This window comes from Actinia tenebrosa, unplaced genomic scaffold (genome assembly GCF_029948245.1).
Source record: "Actinia tenebrosa isolate PJP-AT-01 unplaced genomic scaffold, QUT_ActTen_1.0 PGA_scaffold8__29_contigs__length_14323225, whole genome shotgun sequence".
Taxonomy (NCBI): Eukaryota; Metazoa; Cnidaria; class Anthozoa; order Actiniaria; family Actiniidae; genus Actinia; species Actinia tenebrosa.
Genome location: NW_028292585.1, coordinates 1,493,565 through 1,518,875, shown reverse-complemented (window position 1 = coordinate 1,518,875; position 25,311 = coordinate 1,493,565). Strand labels below are relative to the sequence as shown.

The 25,311-nt window shown below is 37.7% G+C and overlaps 2 protein-coding genes and 1 long non-coding RNA gene across 6 annotated transcripts in view; 1 reads left to right on the top strand and 2 right to left on the bottom strand.

The window, feature by feature from the left end:
* The window catches only part of LOC148904930 (serologically defined colon cancer antigen 8-like), a 35,598-nt gene extending 31,708 nt beyond the window's left edge, over positions 1–3,890 (bottom strand). The window contains exon 1 of the mRNA XM_089040839.1: positions 3,847–3,890. The gene's annotated coding sequence lies outside the window, so the exon portion shown is untranslated. The remainder of the gene's footprint in view (positions 1–3,846) is intronic.
* The window catches only part of LOC116289372 (uncharacterized), a 66,467-nt gene that overhangs the window by 1,190 nt on the left and 39,966 nt on the right, over positions 1–25,311 (bottom strand). Inside the window, exon 1 of one of the 3 annotated variants that reach the window (XR_016121845.1) lies at positions 381–651. The exons of 1 other annotated variant lie outside the window; for it this stretch is intronic. This is a non-coding gene — a long non-coding RNA (uncharacterized LOC116289372). Of the gene's footprint in view, positions 1–108; positions 352–380; positions 652–25,311 lie in introns of those variants that run through there. One more of the 3 variants, XR_004196327.2, reaches the window with a different exon arrangement.
* Positions 1,012–13,061, top strand: LOC116289373 (uncharacterized). 2 transcript variants are annotated; one of them, XM_089040840.1, is made up of 6 exons: positions 1,012–1,901; positions 7,974–8,068; positions 8,284–8,373; positions 9,667–9,753; positions 9,865–10,107; positions 10,961–13,061. In XM_089040840.1, exons 1-6 carry the CDS (start codon positions 1,154–1,156, stop codon positions 11,177–11,179), a joined length of 1,482 nt encoding a protein of 493 aa, XP_088896966.1. In that variant the 5' UTR covers positions 1,012–1,153; the 3' UTR covers positions 11,180–13,061. The 2 variants fall into 2 exon arrangements, with proteins under 2 accessions (XP_088896966.1, XP_088896967.1); XM_089040841.1 differs by lacking the exon at positions 1,012–1,901 and adding an exon at positions 2,052–5,291.

Genomic DNA, 25,311 nt, shown 5'->3' with positions numbered 1-25,311 from the left:
GTAGTATAAAACGACTAGCATAAAATGCAATGGCGTAACGACAATACGTACAAGGATAACAACTAATGGTATCTAAACAGCGTATAATAAATTTGAATAAAAATATACCGTATTGCCTCTATTAAGTCCCCAGCCTCCAAAGACTTGACCCCTCCTTTTAATAACCCCAAGTCTGAGGCGCCAAAAATTAAACAATGCTCCAGCCTCTAAAAGCCTCTAATAAGCGCTAAGCGCTGCCCCCCCTAATAAGCTCCTAGTCGGGGTCGTCCTTCACAAATTTGCAAGATGTGATCCTATTACAAGGTACACATAAGAAGAGGAAATATGGTATTTACAAGACCTTCGTCAAAGGTCAAGACTGCGATTGTATCAGTATTTACCTTGTTCATGATGTAATAAAGGTGTGCAAACTTGTGTAATGCAAATATTCCATTATCGGATGATGTCATACGACTTTCATCTGCTTTCGAGTGTCACGTCGTTTATGCATTTCCACTACTTTTTGATTTAGATTCTGATCATTAGCTGTAGTGGAGACGGTAGCCATGCATATGGATATCTCAGAAGAAAAAACTTCTTATTGTTTCCCTAAGTCTTTGAAATTTATAAATATGTAATTGGTTTTGTACTGAAACTTGCCTTGAAAGGGTCAGTGTGACCCTAAAGCGGAATTACGTGTGTGACCCTAATGACCCTAAAGCGGAATTATCATGCTCAGTTCCTACGCGTTTTCAAGAACGAGGCAAAACATGCATGTTTCGCGGCACTTTTGGGCTTTACTTTCTTTGCATTTCTTAATCTCTTGGGCTGTTAATTCCTCTCGAGAATTATGCATTGTTTTCTTTAACTTGATTTTGTTTTCATTTAATGACTTATATGATTTGTGCAGGGTGATCATGGTTGGTAACTAATGATAATATCTAATAAGTCCAAAAGGGCCAATACACACATGAATACTAGCATGACCGCCCATTGACTGACGTAGTGCTATTTCAAGCTAAAGTATTCTAGGTATAATAGCCTGTCTTGCATGGTCAGTCAACCGTAGGATAACATGAATGCTAGTACGAGTCAAATGCAAATTCAAATTAGTTTCGGGATCAAGTTGGTCTAGTAGCGAAATTATTCCTCTTGTCGAGTAATACAGTCAGTCATGTCTTTATTTAATAGACGGACCTCAAAGGATAACCATTCGCTGAATCCATACGCTATCGACTCTGGTTTTGATAATCCAGCTCATGATGAAATTGACATGCAAGATATAGTTGAGCAAGATGATCAAGGCAAAAACAAGCCGAACAATTCGCGATTGAAGTACGATCAGAATATGGCATATGAGACACCAGTCGATGGAAACGTTGTCCATCAAGATTTGTCGGATTATAGTCATATAGTACCAAGCCTTCCTCGACCATTAATTATAGTGGGTCGAAAAAACGACGCTCACGGGAGTAGAATTGTGAATCCATACGCGGTAGATGAAGCGGAGGCCGAAGTTGATCCATCGGGAATCACTAATAGGGGATTATTAAATCAAAGATATGAAGAAGTCAGCGAGAACCCAGGTCATCAATATGCTTATCTACCTAGCCCTAAGAAACCAAAGGACTATGCCCCATCGGGGGAAATCTATCAAGCCGTTTCTGAACTGGATAATGTTCCAAGACATTCGATGGCAAGGCATAAGACTAACAATCTATACGAGCCTTCTTTACAGAAAAAGCAAAGAACACCAAGTCAAAGTACTGATGAAGGCTCTAGGTGTGGCTGTCTGCGAGAAAATCGAATGATCAAACTGTGCTTGTTTGTGATTGCAATACTTTGTCTTCTATGCTTCTTTCTTCTTATTATGGTAATGACAGGACATTTAAGAGAGACCAATGACCAGGCGCAGACCAAAGGTTAGTATACGACTTTATTCATCCGAGTAAACCTTTCTTTTTCTGCATCTTTCATCACTCCCCCCCCCCCCCCCCCCCACTCCCCGTCACCCAAATCCTACCAAAATTTATCATTTTTTCCCCTAACGTCATATAATACTGAAAAATCTCATATTCAAATGAGTAGACAACAGAACTTTAGGTCAGCGGCATTATCAGACTCTGCCAATTCATGGTTTCCCCTCAAACAACAGCGAACCAATTACCGTTCCAGCAGTTTTCCCAGTGGAATTAAAATCTTGTCCCACAAAAAACTACGCAGTATCTGTTTTAAGAAGTACGACAAGGATTTGAGGCAATTTTCTTGCAACAGGGCAATAACCAATAGAAACAATTTATGATCAATTTTTCGCTATCATAGTTTAAATTTCTATGAAATATTGTAGGTAATACACGGCTTCTCCACTGTTTTCCCATTTCAGACCACGTGTCATTCCCTAGAGTATTATTTCTTTGTTTGACGGTTGCGCACGAATATGGATACACCTCAAACAAAGAATCTTATTCTCAAGGGAGTGACACGTGGTCTTAAATGGGCAAAACATTTCGTCCAAGTGGATTTGTCCCATTTGTTGAGCTTGTGGGATAGAGCTGAACGGTAACTAGGGGGAGTGGAACCATGGATTCAAACACATAAGCCTATGTTTTAAAGGGGTACATATATATATATATAGGAAAACAAATTCTCAAGGGAAAGGCAGGGATTGAAAAGAGGAACATCGTAGCTAGATAAAAACAGTCTACTCTTCTACCCTGCAATTTTGCCAAGAATAGCGGCAATATAGCTTTGGGGTGTGAATGGAGGTAGCCGATTTTCAGCTAACTACTAATTTCTTGGCCAATTGTATATATTGGCCATATTAGACTGTGTACTGCGCTCTCACCCCTAACCCCTTAAGGTGATCATGACTAAAAACGATTTCCCCACAGGGGGGAGGGATAAAAGCTGCTGTATTGGCAGGTTATTTAAAATATGAAGAATAGTCAAACATAAAGAACTACGTTTAGACTGTAAGATAGTTTTAAAGGGATATTCGCATTTAAACCTTGAAATCTCGGTTGAATGCTTTTTGTTTAATTGACCAGTCAGTATGGAAAGTGGTTATATATTGGATAGTTAACTGAGATTTTAGAGATAAGTGAGATAAGATTTTTATCAAAAGTATAAAGCTGCACTAACTTTTAGGCGACGTTCTAAAAGCCTGCTTCCCTGGTAAAGTTTCAGCTGAAGGGGTGAGGAAGCGTAACCTATTAGACGTCAATTAAACTAATTTATTTTGGACTTTTGTTAAAAATAAAAATGAAAGCCGGAAACGAGCAAAAAAAAAAGGTTGAAATGGACAGATGGCTATTAGTTTTCTAAAGCGTTGATGGACGTTACACTGAGCTATTTTAGCTTATCTTTCGGCAAGACGGCCGCGTGGAGCGCATTCTCATGAACACTGACAACAACCTGTAGCCGCGGGAGACTGAGACTCTCGAAAAAATCAAGATTCCGCATAATTGAAAACTTATGGCAACACTCAAAGAAAGACGAAGTATATACTTATTACAATAAAGTTAGTCACCTGAAAAGCTATAAAGCTGAGGCCGACAAGGATTATGGGGTAGATACATTTTACATGTTTCAACCGATTTGATAACTGTTGATGGACTTGCACATCTTACCAGTAACAGTCCCACCTCTCCTAAGCATCATCAAGCTGCAGGTTGTATAAAAAAAAGCTTTACTCGTTTGAAATGAATTGTCTCCCATGATCCTCTGTGATCTCAGCTTTCTAGGTTTTTGGTGACTAACTTTGTTGAAATAAGTATATATCGAAGTCACTAATCTGACACAGTAGCGAAGTAGAATCAAAAATATAATGAAAAAGAATACAAGTGCTAGCTGTAGTGTGTCACCTACCTGCTTGACAAGACCCGAATTGTAACACCAGGCGGGACTTGAAGCTTGTGACTAACGTGTCTTACTGTTCGTCAAAGCAGGCGGTTTTGTAATTCATTACAAGTGGTCTACAAGTCGCGCGACTTGGTTTTATTGAAAAGAAACCAAATTTGCACCTGTTTTACCGGCTTCGTTTATTTAACACCAGAACCATTAAGACAATACAAGATTCGACGGTTCCCTCAGTTGAGTAGTTTTTCGTGAACATGCTAGAGAACTGAGCCATAATAGCAGTATCCTAGGCTACTACTTCGTGCATTAAAAACTCTCGGAACGAATAAGTTGCGCAAATATAGTAATATATTCGTAGTACGTAAGTACAGTCACGTGGGAGGGGAGTGTTGTGGGTGGAAGAGGCTGCGTACGTGTCGACTCTTCGTGTGTTGTCGTTTGTCTTCAGGTGTCTTAGTCTGATGCAATAAAATTTCATCATTATACCTAAGCAAATATCATCTACCGAAACTTTTGATTTTTACCGAAAAAAGCCTATGATATAAATATGAAAATCTCGTTTCGCAGCTAAGACTAGCTTTACTAATTTGGTAGCTAGTGGTTTCCAAGTTACGTCACTACAACTGGCAACAGAACGTGACACAAGACATATACTTGGTTAAAACGAAGTCTTTTATTTCTGAAAATCATCCTTCGTACAGGCTTTATCTTGGAATAGGAATTTCTTGTGATATACAATATATTTGGTAGAAGGCTTTTATTGAATTTCCAGGCAACAGATTTGTATTAGTAAACAGCATAGCTATTATATATTGACGGTTATCGTAACACACTGAGCATCCAATCACATTACCTGGATTTTCGCGCGACGTCTGGCGTAAAACTACTGAACTCTTGACTGGTGGCACGATCTGTAGTATTATTGAAACTGCGCGAGTACGAGAACAAATCGCTGTTTGATCTGAGAAAAATGAATCGAGATTCGGCTATTATCGAACAAGAATGTTTCTCCTATGGGATCAATAGACCTGAAGTACAGTTCGTGCCAAATCCGAGTAGTAGATCCAGTCAAAGACTACTAACGCCGATGTATACTAACGAAGAAAACCAAGACACTTCAAATAATCATCACTATGAGGATCCCGCTCGCTTGGCACAACAATCACTAACTAGGGAACATGTTGGTCCAAGGAAAAAGACGAATGACTTATACGAAATGTCTATACCATTACAATCTTTGAACAAAGTCAAACGTGGAGTACGATCTATGTCTCGATCGTCAGACGACTCCGACACGGGCTACACATATCACGGACAAGAACCTGTGTGCCATCGAGTTATATTATATCTTGTTTTACTGCTATCGTTGACTGCGACTGTGTTAGTTATATTGATGATTGCTGGTAAGGTTGGACCGAAATGCCATTCTGGGAACGGTACAACAGACAGCAAAGGTAAGACCACGCGGTTTTGGAAGCACACCACGTTTGTTTTAGGCTTACAACTTCCCGTTTCTTTCAAGACATTTCAGATCGAATATAAGGTACCACTACTCGGGTATATTACTGTATATCTATCTGCTTCTTATTCATTTCAATCGTATGGAAACGCCAGTGAATTGAAACATTACTTAGGGCGTCGGTTTTTAAATAAAATTCGGCTGATGTCTTTTGATTTTCAAATTATTAAATATTTATTAGTAGAGAGAAGTAGTAAGCTTTTATAATTTTTAAAAATCTGGCTGTGGGTGTTGGCAAGGCTTGAAAGCGACACACCTAAATTTTAATCAAAAATATCAGATTTTTATATAGTTTTCATAAGAAATGTATTTCAAATAATTAATATTGTACCCCATAGACTACTGTACAAATAATCACAAGAAATAAATTATAGAGAAGGATGAAAAGGAATTAGTCTTTAGCACAATAGTTTAATATACTGTCAGCGTTAACATTTCCTTTCAATGGAAAAAATGTCTTCAAGGGAAGTTAAGTGCGAGTCTAGCATGCTTTGTTGATGGAACCAAAATGCTTGTCGATTTACGTAATTCTAGCAACATTCTCCATTTCTAGAAATCCGTCTAGAATGAATGAACTTGAGATGCATGAGTGCTTTACTGACGCCACTGCTTCGTGGTGGAAATACTAGCTCCCTCTACCACTTTCAGATGAAAAAAATCGAAAATTTGTCAATACCACCCTGAGAAGGATTGTACTACTCGTGGTTTGATTGGCACAGAATATATTCGAGACTGCATGATAGGAAGTGTATTTAAACCCAAGAAGTATCAAATTGCTAGAGCTATTCAGTTTGGGCGCATTGTTGTCATTTCTATTGTACGACAATGCCTTATCATAAAGCATGCTTTAGAATTTATTATACAATTGGTTGGAGATTAATGTAAATAAGTATATAAAATATAAAGCATTCCTTGGAACAAAGTGAGAATACGATATATAATGATTATAAATAGTGATCATACTTTTAGTACTGAAAGTAACAATGGAAAAATAGGACAAAAAAATTTGCATTCTTTGCCTTCCTGTTGGGATGGTCATTGAATTTAAAAAAAACCTAAGCGTTTGAGTGATTTTACTTAACCTGTGAAACAAAAAGTATTCAATATGTAATCGTAGCATAGTCTTATACACCAGGGGGGGGGGGGGGGGGGGGGGATGGAAATAGGAGCTACTAACCTTCCTAATTTTATTATTTTATTATTTATTTATTTTACTATCTTAGAGTACAAACACTATAGATGTGTAACATAAGTACCACTAAATATTGCTAAATTATGCTAATCCTATTGTTTCCTATTGTTTAATTAGCACTATTTACTACTAAATAGTGCAAAGTGTTGCACACTTTTAGTGTTTGTACTCTAGGAGTTAAAAACCTCTATACTTTACATAGACATATCATATATAAATTTGTCCTTTTCATGATTGTGTAGTTACAAGAAAATATCCATCCCCCACCACAGAGGGAATTTGTAAATGGACCCCCCCGACCTCCAGCAGCTTCCAATTTTCTTCCATACAAACTCTGTAATACTTTTCTGATCCCTTGCCTCCAGAATTTTCAATTTCCTCCATGTGTGGGGTATGGATATTTTCTGGGACTACACAATCAATTTTGAATTTATGGTAGGGATTGTACTTAAAAACCGATCTTACAAAATATGACACTAATGAAAAACGTTTGTGCATGTGTGTATTTCAGAATGTTTTCAAAGAATTTGGAAGAGTTCGAGTGAGAAAACAAATGTTTGTTTTCTCTGAGTATACAAAAACATTTGCGAGACCAAGATACTAAATTAACAAACAATATAAAAGAATTAGCCTTAAAGTTTCAAGTATGAACACCTAAGTTTTGGTATTTTGTAAAGTCCAATCCATCAGGCATAATTGAAAGTCCTATTTATATTTACATATTTTTGACTTAGAGCATGAGCAGATGTTTTTCATTTGTGTATTCATTGTGCATTCATCAAGTTATGCGCTTCAAGTTATGCGCTTTTCGAATTACACACTCGACCATGCCTGAATTTGACGTTGTCACATAGTGCACGTATCTTGATGTCATTAAGAAAGTTGTGTGAGTTTGAGTTATACGATAGGCACGTAACTCAACTGCAGGAAGAGATCTTTCATAGTTTGAGTTACACTCTAATGAATAAATAACAGTCAAACTTTTGAAATTTGCCTTAAAATGTTTTTCTTTTGCTTCAAACTTATGAGAAAAGCCTGCAAATCCTATCAAACTATTTAAGAAAATATTATAGCTGTTGATATCGATTTGTGCACACTGCATGACAACGTCAAATTTGGGTGTGGTCTAGCAGGTAACTCGAAAAGCATGTAACTCGAAGCATGTAGCTCATGAAGCTTTTGCTTCAAACTTATGAGAGAAGCCTGCAAATCCTATCAAACTATTTAAGCAAATATTCTAGCTGTTGACATCGATTTGTGCACACTGCATGACAATGTCAAATTTGGATGTGGTCTAGCGGGTAACTCGAAGGGCATGTAACTCGAAGCATGTAGCTCAACAAATACCTGATCCCACTAAACACATATTTTAGCTGTGTTTTACTTATCTGAGTAATTTTATTTATTTGTAAAAATGTCTTACAGAAACCTCATCACAACGACAGTCATTTTCAGAGAAACCATTGCAAGAGGCCATCACCAGTTTAAAGTCCAATCTGAGTAGAATGGAGATGTTATTGGTAAGTCGTAAATATCTTTTATCACATGTAATAAATGAAAAATAATTTATAAATAATAATTAAACTTTAGTGGGCTAAAAGAATTTATACCGAGTTAAATGTGATATAACTTTGAGGTTTTGGAAGGTTCAGATTTATTATTTAGATATTGTAATATTGATATAGATAAAACACTTTTAAGTACAGGCCTAAATGTTATTCATTTTTTCTTTCAGAATGAGCGAAGAGCCAATGAAACCATTCCATTTCCCCTAGCAAATGGATCTCTTTCAATCTTGGAGCTTCAAAGATATGTTAATTCAAAAGTGAGTCTTCTTATCCATAAACTTACAGTATATAGACTTGATGTGGGTTGTAAGCAGAGGTTGGATTTGGTGGTGATAATTGATTTAGTTCTATCAATAAAGTACTTTCATAGAATTTCTTGCTATTCAGGTGCAAAACAATACTTGTTGTTGGAAGGGGGGTGAAAACTCCCACATCTGAACTTTTTATGGTCCTATTAAACGATATATAATTTTGGGCAAAAGTATAGAACTGACTTTGCAAATTATGGACTTAATGAGCGAACAAGAGAGGATGATTTTTAGTAAAATAAGATGAATGAATGGTAACAAAAGAAGGTAATTGTGTAGAAGTAAAGCCAATCAGATTTTTTGCACAGTTATTAATAAAGTCATAACTATTCCAAAAATAAATTTTTCCAGCATCAGTTGTAACCCAATATCAGACACAAAGCAGTTTCTGCAGTACATTTTTGAAAATATTTCAAAGTCTGAACCTAGAACTTTGTTGAAATTCCAATATGACAGCTGTAACTTTGTTCATGTTCACTGGTCATTACTGTTTGTTTTCATGCTGCACCTAGCTAAAGTACGAAATGCAGCCTCAAAACAGAAAAGAGAAGTTTTGCCACTAATTAATGACTAATTCTTATTATTTCAATGCTATGTATATCAAAGTCTGAATATTTCCTGCAGTAGGGATGTGCAGTGCAAAACTACAGTAATTACCTTAAAGTGCATATGACACGAAAAAAAATTTATGTTAAAAATGTGTATTTTATTGGCATTAATAAGAATATCACAGTTAAATTTGTTTCAAAAACGTATTTCTCTAGAAATTCAAGAAAATTTAGCACATGTCGTGACATCATTTTGTTTACAATACTCCAGATTTAGTTGCAAATACACGAAATATGTTTGAATGTAGAATCTTAATTTCAGGTAGTACACTTTTCAGTTTCCCAACATTTGAAGAGTACTACGTAAGCTATCAAATGAAGCTGAATAGAATATGCCTTTTGTTGTTATTTTATACGAATTACAATTTTTATTTAGTGTGTTACTACCGAATCTAGAGTACGTGTCAACAAAATGACGTCACAAATTGGGCTTAATTTTCTCACATATCTCAAGAATTAAGCTTTTGAAACAAATTTTACTACGATATATTTATTATTATTAACAAGCTATACATTTAAAACGATGAAATGTTTTCGTGTCATATACACTTTAAATCTACCCTGTACATTCTGGTATAATAGTTGCAAAAATAAATTAACATTTCCTGTCTATTTTTTTGTCTTGTTTTCATAGCTTGCTGTAGCAAGCGATAAGCTTCATGCAGCTGATAACGGAATCATATCACAACTTATGGCAGTCAACAGTAGTCTAAATATCAAGGTAAATGTATATTCACTTTCTTTACGATGCAGCACATAAATGTCATAATACAATATAAGTACTATCCCTGAACAGATATGTAACAGAGCTTTTCATTTTATCAAATTTCAGATTAAAGACGTTGAAAAGATGGAAGGTCCACAAGGACTACCTGGGATAAATGGATCCATTGGTAAACAAGGACCTCAGGGACCAAAAGGTCCTATTGGGCCTCAAGGAGCTAAAGGTCTAAATGGCTCACAGGGGCCCCCTGGACCAGGCAACTTTAGTCTGTGCACCTATAGCAAGGAGAAAGGAGTGACACACTTGCAAGGAGATGCAACAAGTGTAACAGTTAATAAACTTCAGCCAAATGTAAGTTTCACTGATAGTATTAAAGTTCTCATTTCTCTTATCCTTTATGTGGTTAAAATGTAGTCAGACTTTAGCAAGTCCCTTTTGCAGTGAGGACTTCAATTTTTTTGTCAGTTAAAAAAATGTATACAGTAAAAAATTATCCCTGTTTTCAATCAATTGGAAATAAGTTTTATTTTGATCTCTTGTTGTATTTGAACTGAATACTTCATTTTATGATAGGGTTTGAAACAGTAGAAAGTTCACAGGAAACAACCTAAAAAAAACTTGTGTTTGCAGTTTGAATGTCCTCTCTGTAATTTATGTTTCTGCTCCCTATTCTTTGTTTGCAACCACAAGTATTTTGCTGGTGCTAAAGTACTTTTTGGTTCCAATCAAAAAACAATCCTTATAACCATGTAGAGCTACTTATAATACAACGCTGAGAAGAAAATTGGAGCATTAGAGAATTTCTAAAATAAGCTATGAGCAAACGAAGTTACCAATATTTTAGTGTAAATGTATGGCAAATGTCCCACAAGCTCAACAAATTAGCTAGAATACAGTATCTCAAAGTTTAAAACTCTGATTGTGGAAATTTGATTATAAATTGTTTTCTATCATTTGCTGTCCTTTGACTTAAAGAAAATGCCTCCTAATTCCTGTAGTACTCTTTAAAACAGAGACCGTAATTGTTTGTGGGACTAATTGCACTGGAAAAATTGCTACAATATGATTAGTTCACTATTATCTGAGGAGGAACAATGGATTAATAATGTTTTTTTAAATTTCAAGATCTATTTTTGAAAGGTTTTTGCTTAGGAAATATTCTTAAAAGAATTCTAACCCTCAGTTCATCTAATGCCTTCTACAGGGTTATGTTATCATTGGACCATTCTGTTCTACTATTGGAGCAAAAGAATACAATCTGGAAGTATATATTCCCCGAAGTGGTGGTAATCCCAACTATGAGTGCACTTGCAAGGGTGAGTCTACACTCTTTCCTCCTCAACAAGATCCAGATAACCCTGGAAATTCAGACAAGAAGGTGATGTGTATTCTTCACTATTGGCTTTGTCCAAATACCATGTAAATATATATAAAGTTTATTTTAGAACATAATAAGAAGACGTTTTTCCTATTCAAATAATTCATGACAATTTTAATCCATTTTCAAGCCTCACAATATTCAAAAAAATAACTTCTTCTGTTGTTGTTTTCGTAAAAGTATTAAATTTAGAAATGTTAAGATTAGGTTTTCTTTAGACAATCTATTTATCATTTTAGGTATATATAATTTATAATACATATATGTTTCTGTTACATTAGGTGAGGAACTTCACAGTCAAAAAATTGTACATATTAAGTGATCCCAAATTAGGATTGTCAGTGATGACAATAAACATTAAATTATAAAAAATATTAAATTAAAAGTGCACATTCTGGATTTTACTAATCTCATGTTTAAGGCCAAAAAAATAGCTCTTTCAAAAACTTTATTCATTAGTATTCAAAGTAAAGTTTTTGAAGTGAAATGAGGTGTTGTATGTTTGCATAGTTAATAGAGGGGAATGGTTATGAAACCTATTGTTATAGATCTTTGTTCACTTTTTTCAAGTGTGACAGTTGCACAGTCCTTTGTTTTACCATTGTTTTACTATTGTTGGCAATCACTGAGTGAACAGACAAAAATCTTTCTTTTGACTGCTAGTTCAAAATCCTTAAAGATTTATAAGAGACATTTGAATATTCCTTACAACAATCCCATAGACAAAGTTTATGTTTACTTATTTTGCAATTTCGGATGAGCATAAATCAAACATTGTGCACTGTCAATACCGGTTCAACCTCAAAAGCGAACAAAGACCTATAACAATAGGTTTCATAACCATTCCCCTCTATTAACTATGATGTTTGTCAAAACTTGTTGGTAGAGAGTAGTTAAATCTGTGCACTGTACTTTTTTGCCTATTCAAAGTTCAAATAAAGACTGAATTTGGGAATAAATTATGTAAGAGCTTATCATTTTGTTACCAAATCCAGATAACCTATTTTATTAGTATGAAGTTTGGAAAGGTAAATTTCATCAAAAATCCATATATTGCACAGTCCACAAGGAGTGTTGGTTTGCTAAACAAACTATAATGAGGGCAATGTATTTGTACTCTCCCTTGCAGGTGTTTTGTGCTCATACTATACTCCCAGTATATTTTAGGGAGAATGCTATAAATGGCTGCAGGGGATACTACTGCGTTTGTTTAGCAAATAATGCAAAAGTATATCAATACAACTTGCTTATTGATTACAAAATATATTGATCAATGCAATTATATTTCTGAGATCAAATGAGTTAAATCTTATGCTAAAGTTGTCTTTAATATCTGTGGAATAGATATATAAGTATATAGGTGCACTGGTACATACTGTATCATATTATAAATACTATAAAATACTATAAATACTAGTGATAAATAAATTCATGACCTGAGACTGTTTGCTGAGCAAATATAGTATTATCATTATTTTGATAAATAAAGCTCTGAACTAAGTCAAGTTTTGAGGGTTTCTTTTAGAGTGCAAACAATATTACCGTGAAACTTTAGTGATACTAAATAGTGCAATTTTATGCAAATTCTATTGTTTTCTATTGTTTAATTAGCACTATTTTGTACTATTTAGTAAACAGTGTTTCACGGATTAATTGTTTGCACTCTACTAAAATCACTGTTTATATGTAAATAGAATAAGTTTTTTGGTTTTCCATTAGTTTTCTTTTTAGGGTTTTAGAATTTTGAAGTAAACAAATAAATTTGCTGAGCAAATATTTTAATACATAATATGATTGGTATGTTTATAGGAAATAATAACCAAATAGAAGGTCTTTAGGTTCTAGTTTTATATTTCTGATGACTATGAAATAACATCAAAATGTAAACGAACATAAATGCAGTAAAATAAAGTATTGTTAACATTCATGGACTGAACGTCATTAGTGGGGATAGGAAGGATTTCAACCAACGACCGTAAAAAATTCAACCTGACAACTAGAGGTTTAACTAGTAACTACGGCTTCAAAAGTTCCAACTGCCTTAAATAATGGAAAACATCAAAATCCTTATTTTCCTTCTTCTTTTTCGGGGAAAGACGCATTGAATAAAAGAAATCATTTCAAAAATTATAATTCAAAGAAGACTCGACAGGGGAGCCTTTTAAAGTCTTAGCATTGATATTTCTTCCAAAAAAACCTTTAAAAATGCCCCTAAATTCGAAAAAAGCTTTCAAGTCTTTCACTGGGTTTATAGAAATACTAGTTAAGGGTTTTTAAAAGAGTTATATGAGCACAAACCTCCAATTTATTCTTTTTGCTTCCTGCTTCCTCCTCATCCGAGATGCGCACGCACGTTAGTGATGGATGCCTGTGAGCACCTGCCTGAGGCTAAATTAATGGCGGGAAAATGGGGCATCACCGCTGATTTATTCACTTTAGAATAAATGAAAATCCAGTACACCGTAGATAGAAATGTGCTTAATGAAACGATATATGCAACAGGATTAGTAATAAAATCAGTAGGTTAGTAAAGCAAGCGACTATTAAGGCCGGTTTAGACGGTGCGATTTTCGCCTACAACTATCGTATACAACACGCTTGCGCCATCCTACAACTCGAGTCGTAGCGTGTAAATCAAGCCTACAACTCGCCTACGACAGACGCGAGCGTGTTGTATGCGATAGTTGTAGGCGAAAATCGTATCGTCTAAACCGGCCTTTATCGCACTACTTATCTGTTGCATTCCAACCAGTTATATTTACTCGTATATTTCTAAATTAAAACATCATTATTGGAGTATTGGCTTAAATAATTTCTTAAAAATAGCTCAAAAAAAATTTTTTAAGGATATTTCCTCAATCTTCCATATTACATAGGCTTAAAAAGTCGATTTAGAAAGATTGGGATATGGAGCTTGTACAAGAGAATATGAACATATTCTCTTGGCTTGTACTATCACGTTCGACTGACCAGAGTGACGGCGCAAACATCCGTTACATTTATGGGTGTTATTATATTTAAGGACAATGCAAGAACTAGGTCAATTAAACAATTTTAAAATAGTTCACCAAGAGTATTTTTTGTCAAAGTGCAACCATGTGAAAAGACGACAACGGCTCTTTCGCGAAGGAAATGGACTTCTCTCAGTTTGGATAATTGTTTAACCATGAGCTCGTTTGGCCACGAAGAAGGGATTATCAAGAATCCCACATTTGGTGAAGACTTCTTTAAAGATCCGGTTCACATTGCAGCTGGTAAAGTTTTAGAAGAAAACAGAAATACTTTGAGAAAGAACTCAATGCAATCTTTCGGCATTGCGGAACCGGCTGAAAAACAGGCATCAGGACTGTCGGGGATTGCCAAGTTTGTCTTGTTTTTGGTGGTTTTTGGTGTCAGCTACGGCTATGGTTTTGTCTTTGCTACTTGTTACGGGTACGATAAACAGAGATGGGAGTTTGAATCAACGAGAAGGTACGGTACATATGTTATATTACACTTGACTTGTTTTAAATATCATTTAGTTGGACATTCAGGTCTATTAATTTGAATAAGTTTTTTGTTTTTTGTTTTGAAACAAAAAACAAAGAATGTTAGTTTAATGTAAATTTTTCATAATGCTAGGCTTTGTTAATCATCTTGAAAAAATTGCCCTAATACAGTCTTGTGATTCTTAAAAAAATCATTGGTTTAGTTGAGCAATTCATTTTTGTATATAGCCTATTCAGTATTACTAATATCGTACTATATAATATTCATGCAACAGATATCTGCAAAATGACACTGCTTAAAAACAATGAAACAATAAATAAAGGTTCAAACGCTAGGGCGAGGTCTTAAATTCTAATGCAAAACCGAGCCCGTGCGTTTGAACTGGTTTACGATACATCCGTGTTTGCACTCTATTGTTCCGATAGAAATCAAAATAGTATTGTTTTCATACCTTGCGTTCTCTCGGGCAAGTATAAGGAAAAGTAATTAAAAGCCTATCTCGGGTTTATAATTCAGCCCCGTTCTCCCCTGTTGATATCCATTCCGCTCCTGGCTTTAAGAATCTGGGTTTTACGCCGAATTTAAGAACCTACATCAAACAATGGATATAGGGTGTGGTTGATTTTTGAGGGCTGTCAAACTATAGTGTTTTTTATGTGCCGTCATCGACTTTTTTGTTAGAAAACTGAGAAGCTAGCTTTGCCGGGGTACGAGAATGGTATAACAAGCTACATGTTTTAAGGGCGGAATGAGTCTTCAGACATTTGGCACAAATATTTCCAAAAAAATAGTTTTAATTATCAAAATAAGAAAAGAAACAAAATACATTTTACACCGGCAATGCAATTTCTAGCACTAAGAAAAGAGAAGAAAGCAAGTCAGTGAATTTTTGTTCTTTCTTGCAATTTGAAATCATTCGTGCATCCATGTTGCAAGACTTATGAAGGTGATTCGTCGGAAGGACGGTAGAAGTGTTGATTACAGTGGGCTATAAGTGTTGATTAGATATACATAATATATACGTAGTATGTACTTGACTAATGTAGAAGGAGAAAATATTATTAAGGGAAAATATTAGAGAAAAACATTCTCGAAATAGTAACTTATTAGAGATGTTCCGTGTAAGCTCACTAACTCACTATTTATGATAATGAGTCAACAAAATATGCAAATGAGTTTAACTAACCACCCGATCAGGCATTGCGTCTACGAACCTGACTCTATCTAACCCATACACACTTTGTTCCACAAATCAAAATTGATATCTTATAAAACAAAAAAACAAGTCAAAGTATCTGGCGTACAAAGAAGTATTTCGAGTTTTACTGACATATTTAAATATAACCATAATAAGATTTATCGAAACTGTAGCATTAATTTGGTCTCATAAGTTAACAATGAATTCAGTCAGATAATGTCCTGAGTATACCATATTTAAGTATATTCGAATTAATCAGTTGAGCTGGAACTGTCCGCGTACTTGTCCAAAAGCATGTTAACCTTGTCCAATGTTTTCATGGCTTTCTTGAACGTAGCCACGTGCACGTCCTCGGCCTTGCTTTTACCTTTGGAGCGTTTTCGTTTGGTTTTGGGCTTTTTTCTTTTTTCATTCTTTTTGGCACACTCCACATCCAGATCACTTTGCTCTGCAGAACTTGAATGATTGGAATTACTGCTCGCCAAATGACCAAACACTTTGTTCCACGAATTAAAATTGATATTTTATTGAAAACAAAAACAAGTCAAAATTACATGAATTAATAAAGTGCCATTAACATTCACTAAGGCCCATGTCTCAAACTGTCTAAAATAGCTCTATGTGGCGTTGTGCTAGAATACGATGATTGTTGCTGCCGTGGGTAAAACACAGACCAAAAACAATAGCATTAAGCTCAGAGTGATTAGCAGAGTTAAAGTGTCGAGCAACTGGTTTAGATAAATCTTTCTTGCGAATGTCGTAAAGGTGGTCTCTAAAACGATCACCTAATCGGCGGCAACAACAATCATCGTAAAACAAAAGAAATGCGCTTAATTCATTCACTTGGCACCGTTAATCCCCACGGGATGAACGAACGCTTTGCTTATAATTAAGTTATTTCTGACCTATTGTGCTTTCGATCCTTTTGTTTTCCTTTGTTTTATGGCTTGCTTTTTTCTTATTGGTTTGTTTTCTCTCTCCTCTACTATATAAACATCTCTCTGACTCTTACTTTCTATTGACTCCGACGAAGGACTAACGTCCGAAACGTCAGTTCCTATTTTCACTACGGTGTATAACTTATCAATCTACGATAACTGTTTCATTAGAAACACCGACGCAGTCCACGCTAGTGTTTACTAGCCATCATCTAGATATTTGTATAAATGTATAAATGTATATGTATATATATACACTCGATTGCAGAAACGTTGTAGTACACATTTATACAAATAACCATTTTCAGCGCTTAAAAACAACTCATTTATAATCTGTACGATCTAATAGACAAGAAAAAATATTTTGACAGTCATTGAATGAAACAAACAATAAATAAAGCGATTTTTCTGTTTTGCATATCATTAAATATACTGAATAAATTAGATATATGTATAAATGTATACTACAACGTTTCTGCAATCGAGTGTAAGTATATATATATATTATACCCGATTGCAGAAACGTATATATATATATGTATATGTATATATATTTGAAAACAAATTCTCAAGGGAGAGGCAGGGATTGAAAAGAGGAACATCGTAGCTAGATAAAAACAGTCTACTCTTCTACCCTGCAGTTTTGCCAAGAATAGCGGCAATATAGCTTTGGGGTGTGAATGGAGGTAGCCGATTTTCAGCTAACTACTAATTTCTTGGCCAATTGTATATATTGGCCATATTAGACTGTGTACTGCGCTCTCACCCCTAACCCCTTAAGGTGATCATGACTAAAAACGATTTCCCCACAGGAGGGAGGGATAAAAGCTGCTGTATCGGCAGGTTATTTAAAACATGAAGAATAGTCAAACACAAACTACGTTTAGACTGTAAGATAGTTTTAAAGGGATATTCGCATTTAAACCTTGAAGTCTCGGTTGAATGCTTTTTGTTTAATTGACCAGTCAGTATGGAAAGTGGTTATATATTGGATAGTTAACTGAGATTTTAGAGATAAGTGAGGTAAGATTTTTATCAAAAGGTTAAAGCTGTACTAACTTTTAGGCGACGTTTTAAAGGCCTACTTCCCTGGTAAAGTTTCAGCTGAAGGGGTGAGGAAGCGTAACCTCTTAGACGTCAATTAAACTAATTTATTTTGGATTTTTGTTAAAAATAAAAATGAAAGCCGGAAACAAGCAAAAAGAAAAAAGGTTGAAATGGACAGATGGCTATTAGTTTTCTAAAGTGTTGATGGACGTTTACAGCTATTTTAGCTTATCTTTCGGCAAGACGGCCGCGTGGAGCGCATTCTCATGAACACTGACAACAACCTGTAGCCGCGGGAGATTGAGACTCTCGAAAAAATCAAGATTCCGTATAATTGAATACTTAGGGCAACACTCAAAGAAAGAAGAAGTATATACTTATTACAATAAAGTTAGTCACCTGAAAAGCTATAAAGCTGAGGCCGACAAGGATTATGGGGTAGATACGTTTTACATGTTTCAACCGATTTGATAACTGTTGATGGACTTGCACATCCTACCAGTAACAGTCTCACCTCTCCTGAGTATCATCAAGCTGCAGGTTGTATCAAAAAAGCTTTACTTGTTTGAGTAATGATGAAAAGGTAAATTATACACCGTGAAAAGATGAAAAAACTTACTGACGTTTCGGACGCTAGTCCTTCGTCGGAGTAAAAGAGAGAGAAGTGAATTGAGAAATGAATTGTCTCCCACGATCCTCAGTGATCTCAGCTTTCTAGGTTTTTGGTGACTAACTTGTTGAAATAAGTATATATCGAAGTCACTAATCTGACACAGTAGCGAAGTAGAATCAAAAATATAATGAAAAAGAATACAAGTGCTTGCTGTAGTGTGTCACCTACCTGCTTGACAAGACCCGAATGTAACACCAGGCGGGACTTTGAAGCTTGTGACTAACATGTGTCTTACTGTTCGTCAAAGCAGGCGGTTTTGTAATTCATTACAAGTGGTCTACAAGTCGCGCGACTTGGTTTTATTGAAAAGAAAATTCTTGCTAATAATTCACCTTCTGTGTCAGATAATCGACCCTCGATCCCAACATCAAAAAAAAAAACTCGCTTTTACAAATACTGACTTGCCATCACCGGGATTTAAACTCAGATCATCTGCGAAACAAGATAAATGCAGTACTCCCTTTGAGAGATATGTAGCAAAAACAAAGAAAGATATCGAGGAAAAGAAGAATGAGATACTTAAACTTGAACAGGTGGACCATGAAATCTCACTAAAATTGCTGAAAGTGCGTTCCAATCCATCTGACGGGAACATGTGTCGGAGTTGTCATCTGCGACTAGGGCACACTGCCCGAAATTGTAGTTATGGAAAGTGCAGTTCTGTATTCCATTGCGGAGAAGAGAAACTCCATCCTGGAGAGTCACAGAACAGGGAGCGGAGGTTGGTTATAAACAAGCTAAAATCTGAAGTTTCCAAAATGGAAAGAGAATTGGAACTGAAAAGACAGGCTTCACAGAACATAAACGAATCATTATTCAACCAAATAGAAAAAAGTATTTTGAAGGAGAATTCTCATACCTACTCATCTCCCGGAGGTTTACGAAATTGGTCGCTTCTGCGTAAACACGTATCTATTATTGAAACTTATTGCAAGATCAAATATGGTGGGAAAATACCGCCGAAACACAAAGTGTCTACACTCTTGTCAGAAGCACTTGAACAAAACATGACAAATTAAACACTGAAACAAGCTAAGTCGAGGAAAAATCCAGCACAGAGTCTTCTTGAAAGTCATGGCATTATGTTCCCACAGGATCCAGGACAACAAAAATCACAGACAGAGATGTCTACTTAATGATCTACTTTTTCGTTGTGCCCCAGTGACAAAGGAAGAAGAGAATGAACAGTTGAATATGGTTCTAAAGCAAAGCTTATTAGAAAAGACCTATAATACTACAAGTCTATTCAGTTTATATAATCAACAAACAGAATCTGAAAGCTGCCACTCGACGGAAATGACAGCACATGAGCAGCAGGTAGGAAGACTCGCGAAATCCGAGTTACTAAACATTGAATTTCACGGGTATTACCTGCGTCAAAGGCCCCTCTAAATGTATGCGTCCGCATCGGAAATAACCCGCGTTGCGAAATAATTCCTACCTGCTGCTGTGTCACGAAGGTTAAAAGATAAGTCTTATATACGATGCATGAATATAAAGGGAAATATTACAAAGCTATTCCCTATCTTTTGTCTGAAATTACCGGTAAGTCTATTCCTGAGGTTTCTGATATGGCAAAAGCCAAGTGGATGTTTTGTCGGTTGGATAAGGATATTCCTTATTACCCTGACATAATTTACGACATATTTTACGAAATAGACCCCAACCACCCCCTGTTAGGATGGATTCCAAGAAAATAAAAATGCAAAACTGGCGTTTGTTTTGCCAGAAACCCCACTGGGGAACGCATCGCGCAGAACACCAAGCTATCCCCCGTGGGGTTTTTTGCATTTTGGGCTTACGGGGCTTATTTCATCCCGCGCCAGAGGCCCTCTAGTACATACACATATATCTTTCTTACGACCCACCAGAGGGTGAACTCCGGACGGCGTCCCGAGACACCCCCTGACTTTTCCAATCGCGAAACCCCCCATCGCGGGGTTGAATCGCACTTTTTATCTTTTCCACCCCTCCCCCCACGGTTGCTGTGAGTGGGGGAGGCTTTTTTTTTCACTCACAGCAACCGGTCCAAATGCGTCTACAGCGAGGCTTGAACTCGGGACTTTAGGCCTCCCCAGCTCCAAAGTCCACGATCACAAGCGAACGCCAGACACATCTGGACGCTTATCTATGTGAAAATTATTATATTTATGTCTTGCACTCTAATTTGCATATGAACCAGACAGCCGACGTTCAATATGTAAATAGAATCCTGTCACGCTCTTTTCGAAGCAGATGCTTACTGAGCAAGCTTTCTTTGAAGCTCTTCTTTTGCCTCCTGGTAGATCTTTTTGCGAGATTCCTCGGAAAGATCTTTTACGGCTGTTTTTTTATTCCTTATTTCCGTCTTTAATTTCTCGTACTTTTCCTCTTCGGCTAAGATAAGCGAGAATTCTACATCGTCTATCTTTCTGTCACGCAAAGCCTTTGAGACAAGATCGGAAATCGTATTTACTTTAGCCCTAGACAGAGCTATTGTCGTGTCATGCTTGGATATTTTGCTTGACAACTGTTTCATAATGCCCGTAGCAACAGCAGAAATAATACCACAGGCTGCCCCAACGCCGGCCAAAGGAACTCCAACAATTATTCCCGGTCCAGTAAGCGAAGTAGCAACGCCGGAGCCCGTCAACACAACGGATATGGATCCTGAAGTTATCGCAATCTTATGTAGCGTGCTACGGGCTCTAACGTATTTCTTCCTAACTTTTTCGTAGTGTTTTGTCTGCCCTTCCAAGTAAGCCAGGATTAAGTTCGCTTTATTAAGCCTGAAGTTTTCGGCGTTTAGTTCGTTAGGTTCCTTAGGAAGTTCAGGATAAAGTGGAGGTGCTGATGGTATAACATCCATTATATATAGTATGTACGACGCTTTTGGGAATGACATTGAGGAGCAGCCACATCACGATAATTGGAGAGCATTTAGGAAGATGTTTCCGCATGCAGACCCTAGTAAGTTTGAGCGTAGACCCGACGGGATTCACTTCAACGGCGAAAGAATGTACAGTAATGCGGACTTGGAGCCAAAGGCGACCGCCAAGCATCCTAAGATTTTACCACCTGGTTATGTTAAACCAAAACCCGTGCATAAAGAAAGACTACCTAATTTTCCAAAGAATCTATTAATAACCAACCAGAATTACCCATTTTACGATGCCGAAGGTGGTGTAAACGACTTTGATAAAATAGTAACGCATTTGAAGATTCCAGTGGGTAAGCAAACGTTTGACGTAGTAGTAAGGAATATCTTTAAGGATTTTAACCTTACGCACACTTCAGGAAAAGAAGCCAGAGAATGGTTAAAGGGACCTAACTTTAAATATTGGACGCAGCAGTTAAACTTTGCAGTTTGGGCGGCTACGAAGGGCTGCGGGGTTGCCGTGGACATGTTTAACACTGCTTTTCTAAGGTTCCATGTGGCTTTTACTATACGCCGCCTATTGAAGGAGCTTAACGTGCCATTACCGGGGGAGAAGCTTTTTAATAGAATGAATAACCACTACGATTCCGCTGCCCTAGAAAGGCTAATGAATGAGTTTAAGCCGCAGCAAAGAGACTTTCGTTGTCGGGAGGGCGCCACGCATGGCTTAGGTATCATTTATCTTTACCATCCGACTGGGACATACCCCGCAGACATGTATCATCAAAAATACCCAGGTAAGTTAGAGTTTGCAGATTTAGGTGGTAGTAGGTGGAACCTTAATCTTATTGAGAAGATTGAGACGATTTACCCCAGTCCATGGGACCCATTTGTATTATTAAAAGGAAAAGGCCTAAGAAACCTAGCTCGAATTAACCGCAGCATAGAGGCATTCGTGTACTGCATCTTAGGAGCGCAGGTAAATACCCGCAGCCCCATTGTTGGATCCCAAGGTGCTTCACAGGAAACGCAACAAGAATTCCTAACTTTATTTGAGTCCGCAATAATAGAAAATGACATATCTAAATCGGTGCAGAGATATCAATTAGCGGTGCAGCAATCAAAGGTTAGACTGGATTACGCTTTGTCGCCTGGTTGTTGGTTAATGCCAAGTAATTTGGTTATCAACGCTAATTCCGTTGTGGGTTATAACAACAAGCTGCAGCGAGCTACTAAGGGTATGAAGTTTGGGGTGAATGACGTGAACTCTGACATGACCAAGGGCATTCCTCACTTCGTAGAGAAACCAAAAAAGGAACATGTAGAAAAACCATCAAAGAAGGCGCATGTAGAAAAGCCACCAAAGAAACCAGTAAAGAAGGTTACCGAGGAATATGACCATAACTTACTAAAAGCCGGCTTAGCCGCCGCAGGCGTTGGTCTGAGCTATTATATATGGCGATGAACAACCCCTACGTAGCTGGTATAGATTGTGTCTATACGACTTACACAGGCGAGAAAAAATACAACCAGGCATCTTGGGTTGATGTCACGGGGATGTCTGTGGACCTGAACTACTCAGGAAAGAAGCTGATAATATGCAGTATTTGCATTGGTACGAGCAGCCATGCCAACGTGGGCTTTAGTTTCCTGGATGAGAATGGCATACTGCAGCCTATGAGAAATAAGACAAACAACAGGGAGCCTGCGCATTTCTCCGTAGAGCCAAACCCCCAAAGCGCCGAAAATCTATCGGTTTGGACTTTCCACATGGTTGCTGATTGCCACGGGAAAGTGAAGCTGCAAATGCGCGTAGATGACTCAGGGAGCGTTTGCATAAATAGCATAGAAAATCAAAGAGATACAGCCTATAATCATAAGACCATTAGCACTTTTACGGTCCTTAGTCTCTAGAAGCAAACTATGTTTGCTGCCCCTTCTAACGAAGGGGACTTGTTCCCTGTAATATATGAATAACCCACACATGAAGGAAGATTGGTTTCTCCATTACCTGGAGGAAAAGGAGTACTCAGAACAGCATTGGTATGACACCGGGCTGTGGGTGAAGGTTGGGGGCCTGGGATTAATCATGTGTACTATTAGCATTAACACGGGGTATTCATGCAATGCTGGGTTTAGGATCGTTGATGAGAATAACCATTCATTACTACCTTACAGAAAAAAAGATAACAATAGGAACCCAGTTCATTTCTCGTCGGAGCCCCCTCCAAAAAGCGGAGAAGACTTAACGCCAGTAATTTTTCATATGATAGCCAATTGTCAATATACGAAGCTTCAGATTCTTCCCAACGACGTTGCCTACCTTCGACTGAACGCCGTAGGCGCTCCTGCTGTAGATGCTACTTGGAATCATAAGCCCATTAGCACCATGACTGCCCTACCGCTAATGCCGAATTATCAAGGCGGTGCTAACACTGTCTTTACTTATCCCCAGTCGAGGATGCCTCGGGTACCCGACGACGATAAGCCGCCAGTAACGTACAAGGATAAGATCAACCCTTCATCTTCTTCAGGAGTACCACTCCAATAGCGACGACCAAGATCCAAATGTTATTCCCCACGAACTTTAACAGTTTGCCGCCGGCCCTAAGTGCCAAGGAAACAACCGAACCCAGCAGCCCAGGAAGACCGGCTGCCATCTTTTTTCCCAAGTCCGTCAGCCCATTTCCTAATTTCTTTACGCCTGCACCCGTAGCCTTAAGCGCGTTAAGGATAACTCCTACTACGGTGCTAATAGCAACCGCAAATGCAAGAGGAATACCATACTTCAAAAGGGCTCTTTTTACTTTTTCCTTGGTGGTAAGCCCCAACTCCTTTTCCAGGTTGTCCTTTTGTGCCTGTAATTCCGCAAGGCGCACCTGAAGGGTTTCTACTTCCTTTTGGGCTGCCTCCCTTTCCTCTTCGGGACGAGTCTGGTCATTGATTATTTCCTGCTGCCGCTCTATTTGCCCCTCCAGGTCTTCAATAGCCTGATCTCTTTGCCGGATTTGCTCTTCTTTAGTGTCGATTTCGGCAACCAACTGCCGCCGTTCCTCCAAAGAGCCGGCTATGGTAATATGCAAGTTTTTGGCTTCTTCCTTGCTCATGTCCAGGTCTTGCAGGGCAAGATCGAAGGCTCTTTGGGCTTGGTCTCTTTCGCGTAGGGCATTTTCTTTTTGTTCTCTCATTTCTATCATTCTTTGGTTTTTATCGTCGATTTCTCTTTTTTGAGCATCAAGGAGTAGTTGGTTTTGTCTCATGTAATCTGCCTCCCTTTCTTCCAACGTTTCTTGCAGCTCCTCGACGCGCCTCTCTAACGCGACCCTTTCATTCAGGGTTTCCAACCTTTCTAAGTCGCTCCGGGTAGCTAGTTGAAAACCTCTTAATCTCGCCACGTCACCCCTAACTTCGCCATTTTCGTCGAAAAGGGGTTGTGGTTTCGTCCAGCGGTTTTTGTCGGGAAATCTCAGGTCTTGGACGCTTATGAAGACTCTACCGCCGCGCTCGGTAAGTTTTACTTCGTCTGGGTTAAAGTTGGAATACGTATCTTTTAGCCGCTGCACGGCCAAGCTTACGGCGCCCAAATTCTCTAGCTCTATGTGCTCGCCCGCCAATATGTACTCGCGCGCTCGGGGATGTCTTAGGGCATTCGTAATTCTATTACTTAGGGAATCGTCAGGTTGTTGGGTGGGAAGCAGCGGTGCTTCGTCGCCGTCGTTGATGTCTTCTTTGCCTTCCTCAGTGGTGGGGTCAAAGTCAGTAGTTTCGTCTACCTCCATTATATATGATAAGCTCAAAGTTAAACCCCAACGTATTACCCAAGCAGGTTGCCGGACTAAAGGCAGAACGCACCTTTCACCGGGTCACATTCACGCCCAGCAGCGCAAAACCAGGAGAAACCTTGTACGTAGGCGTACCCCGCCTAACGGATAACCTAGTCTTAGTTCCTGGCACCTTGGCTTTAAGGTTTGACTT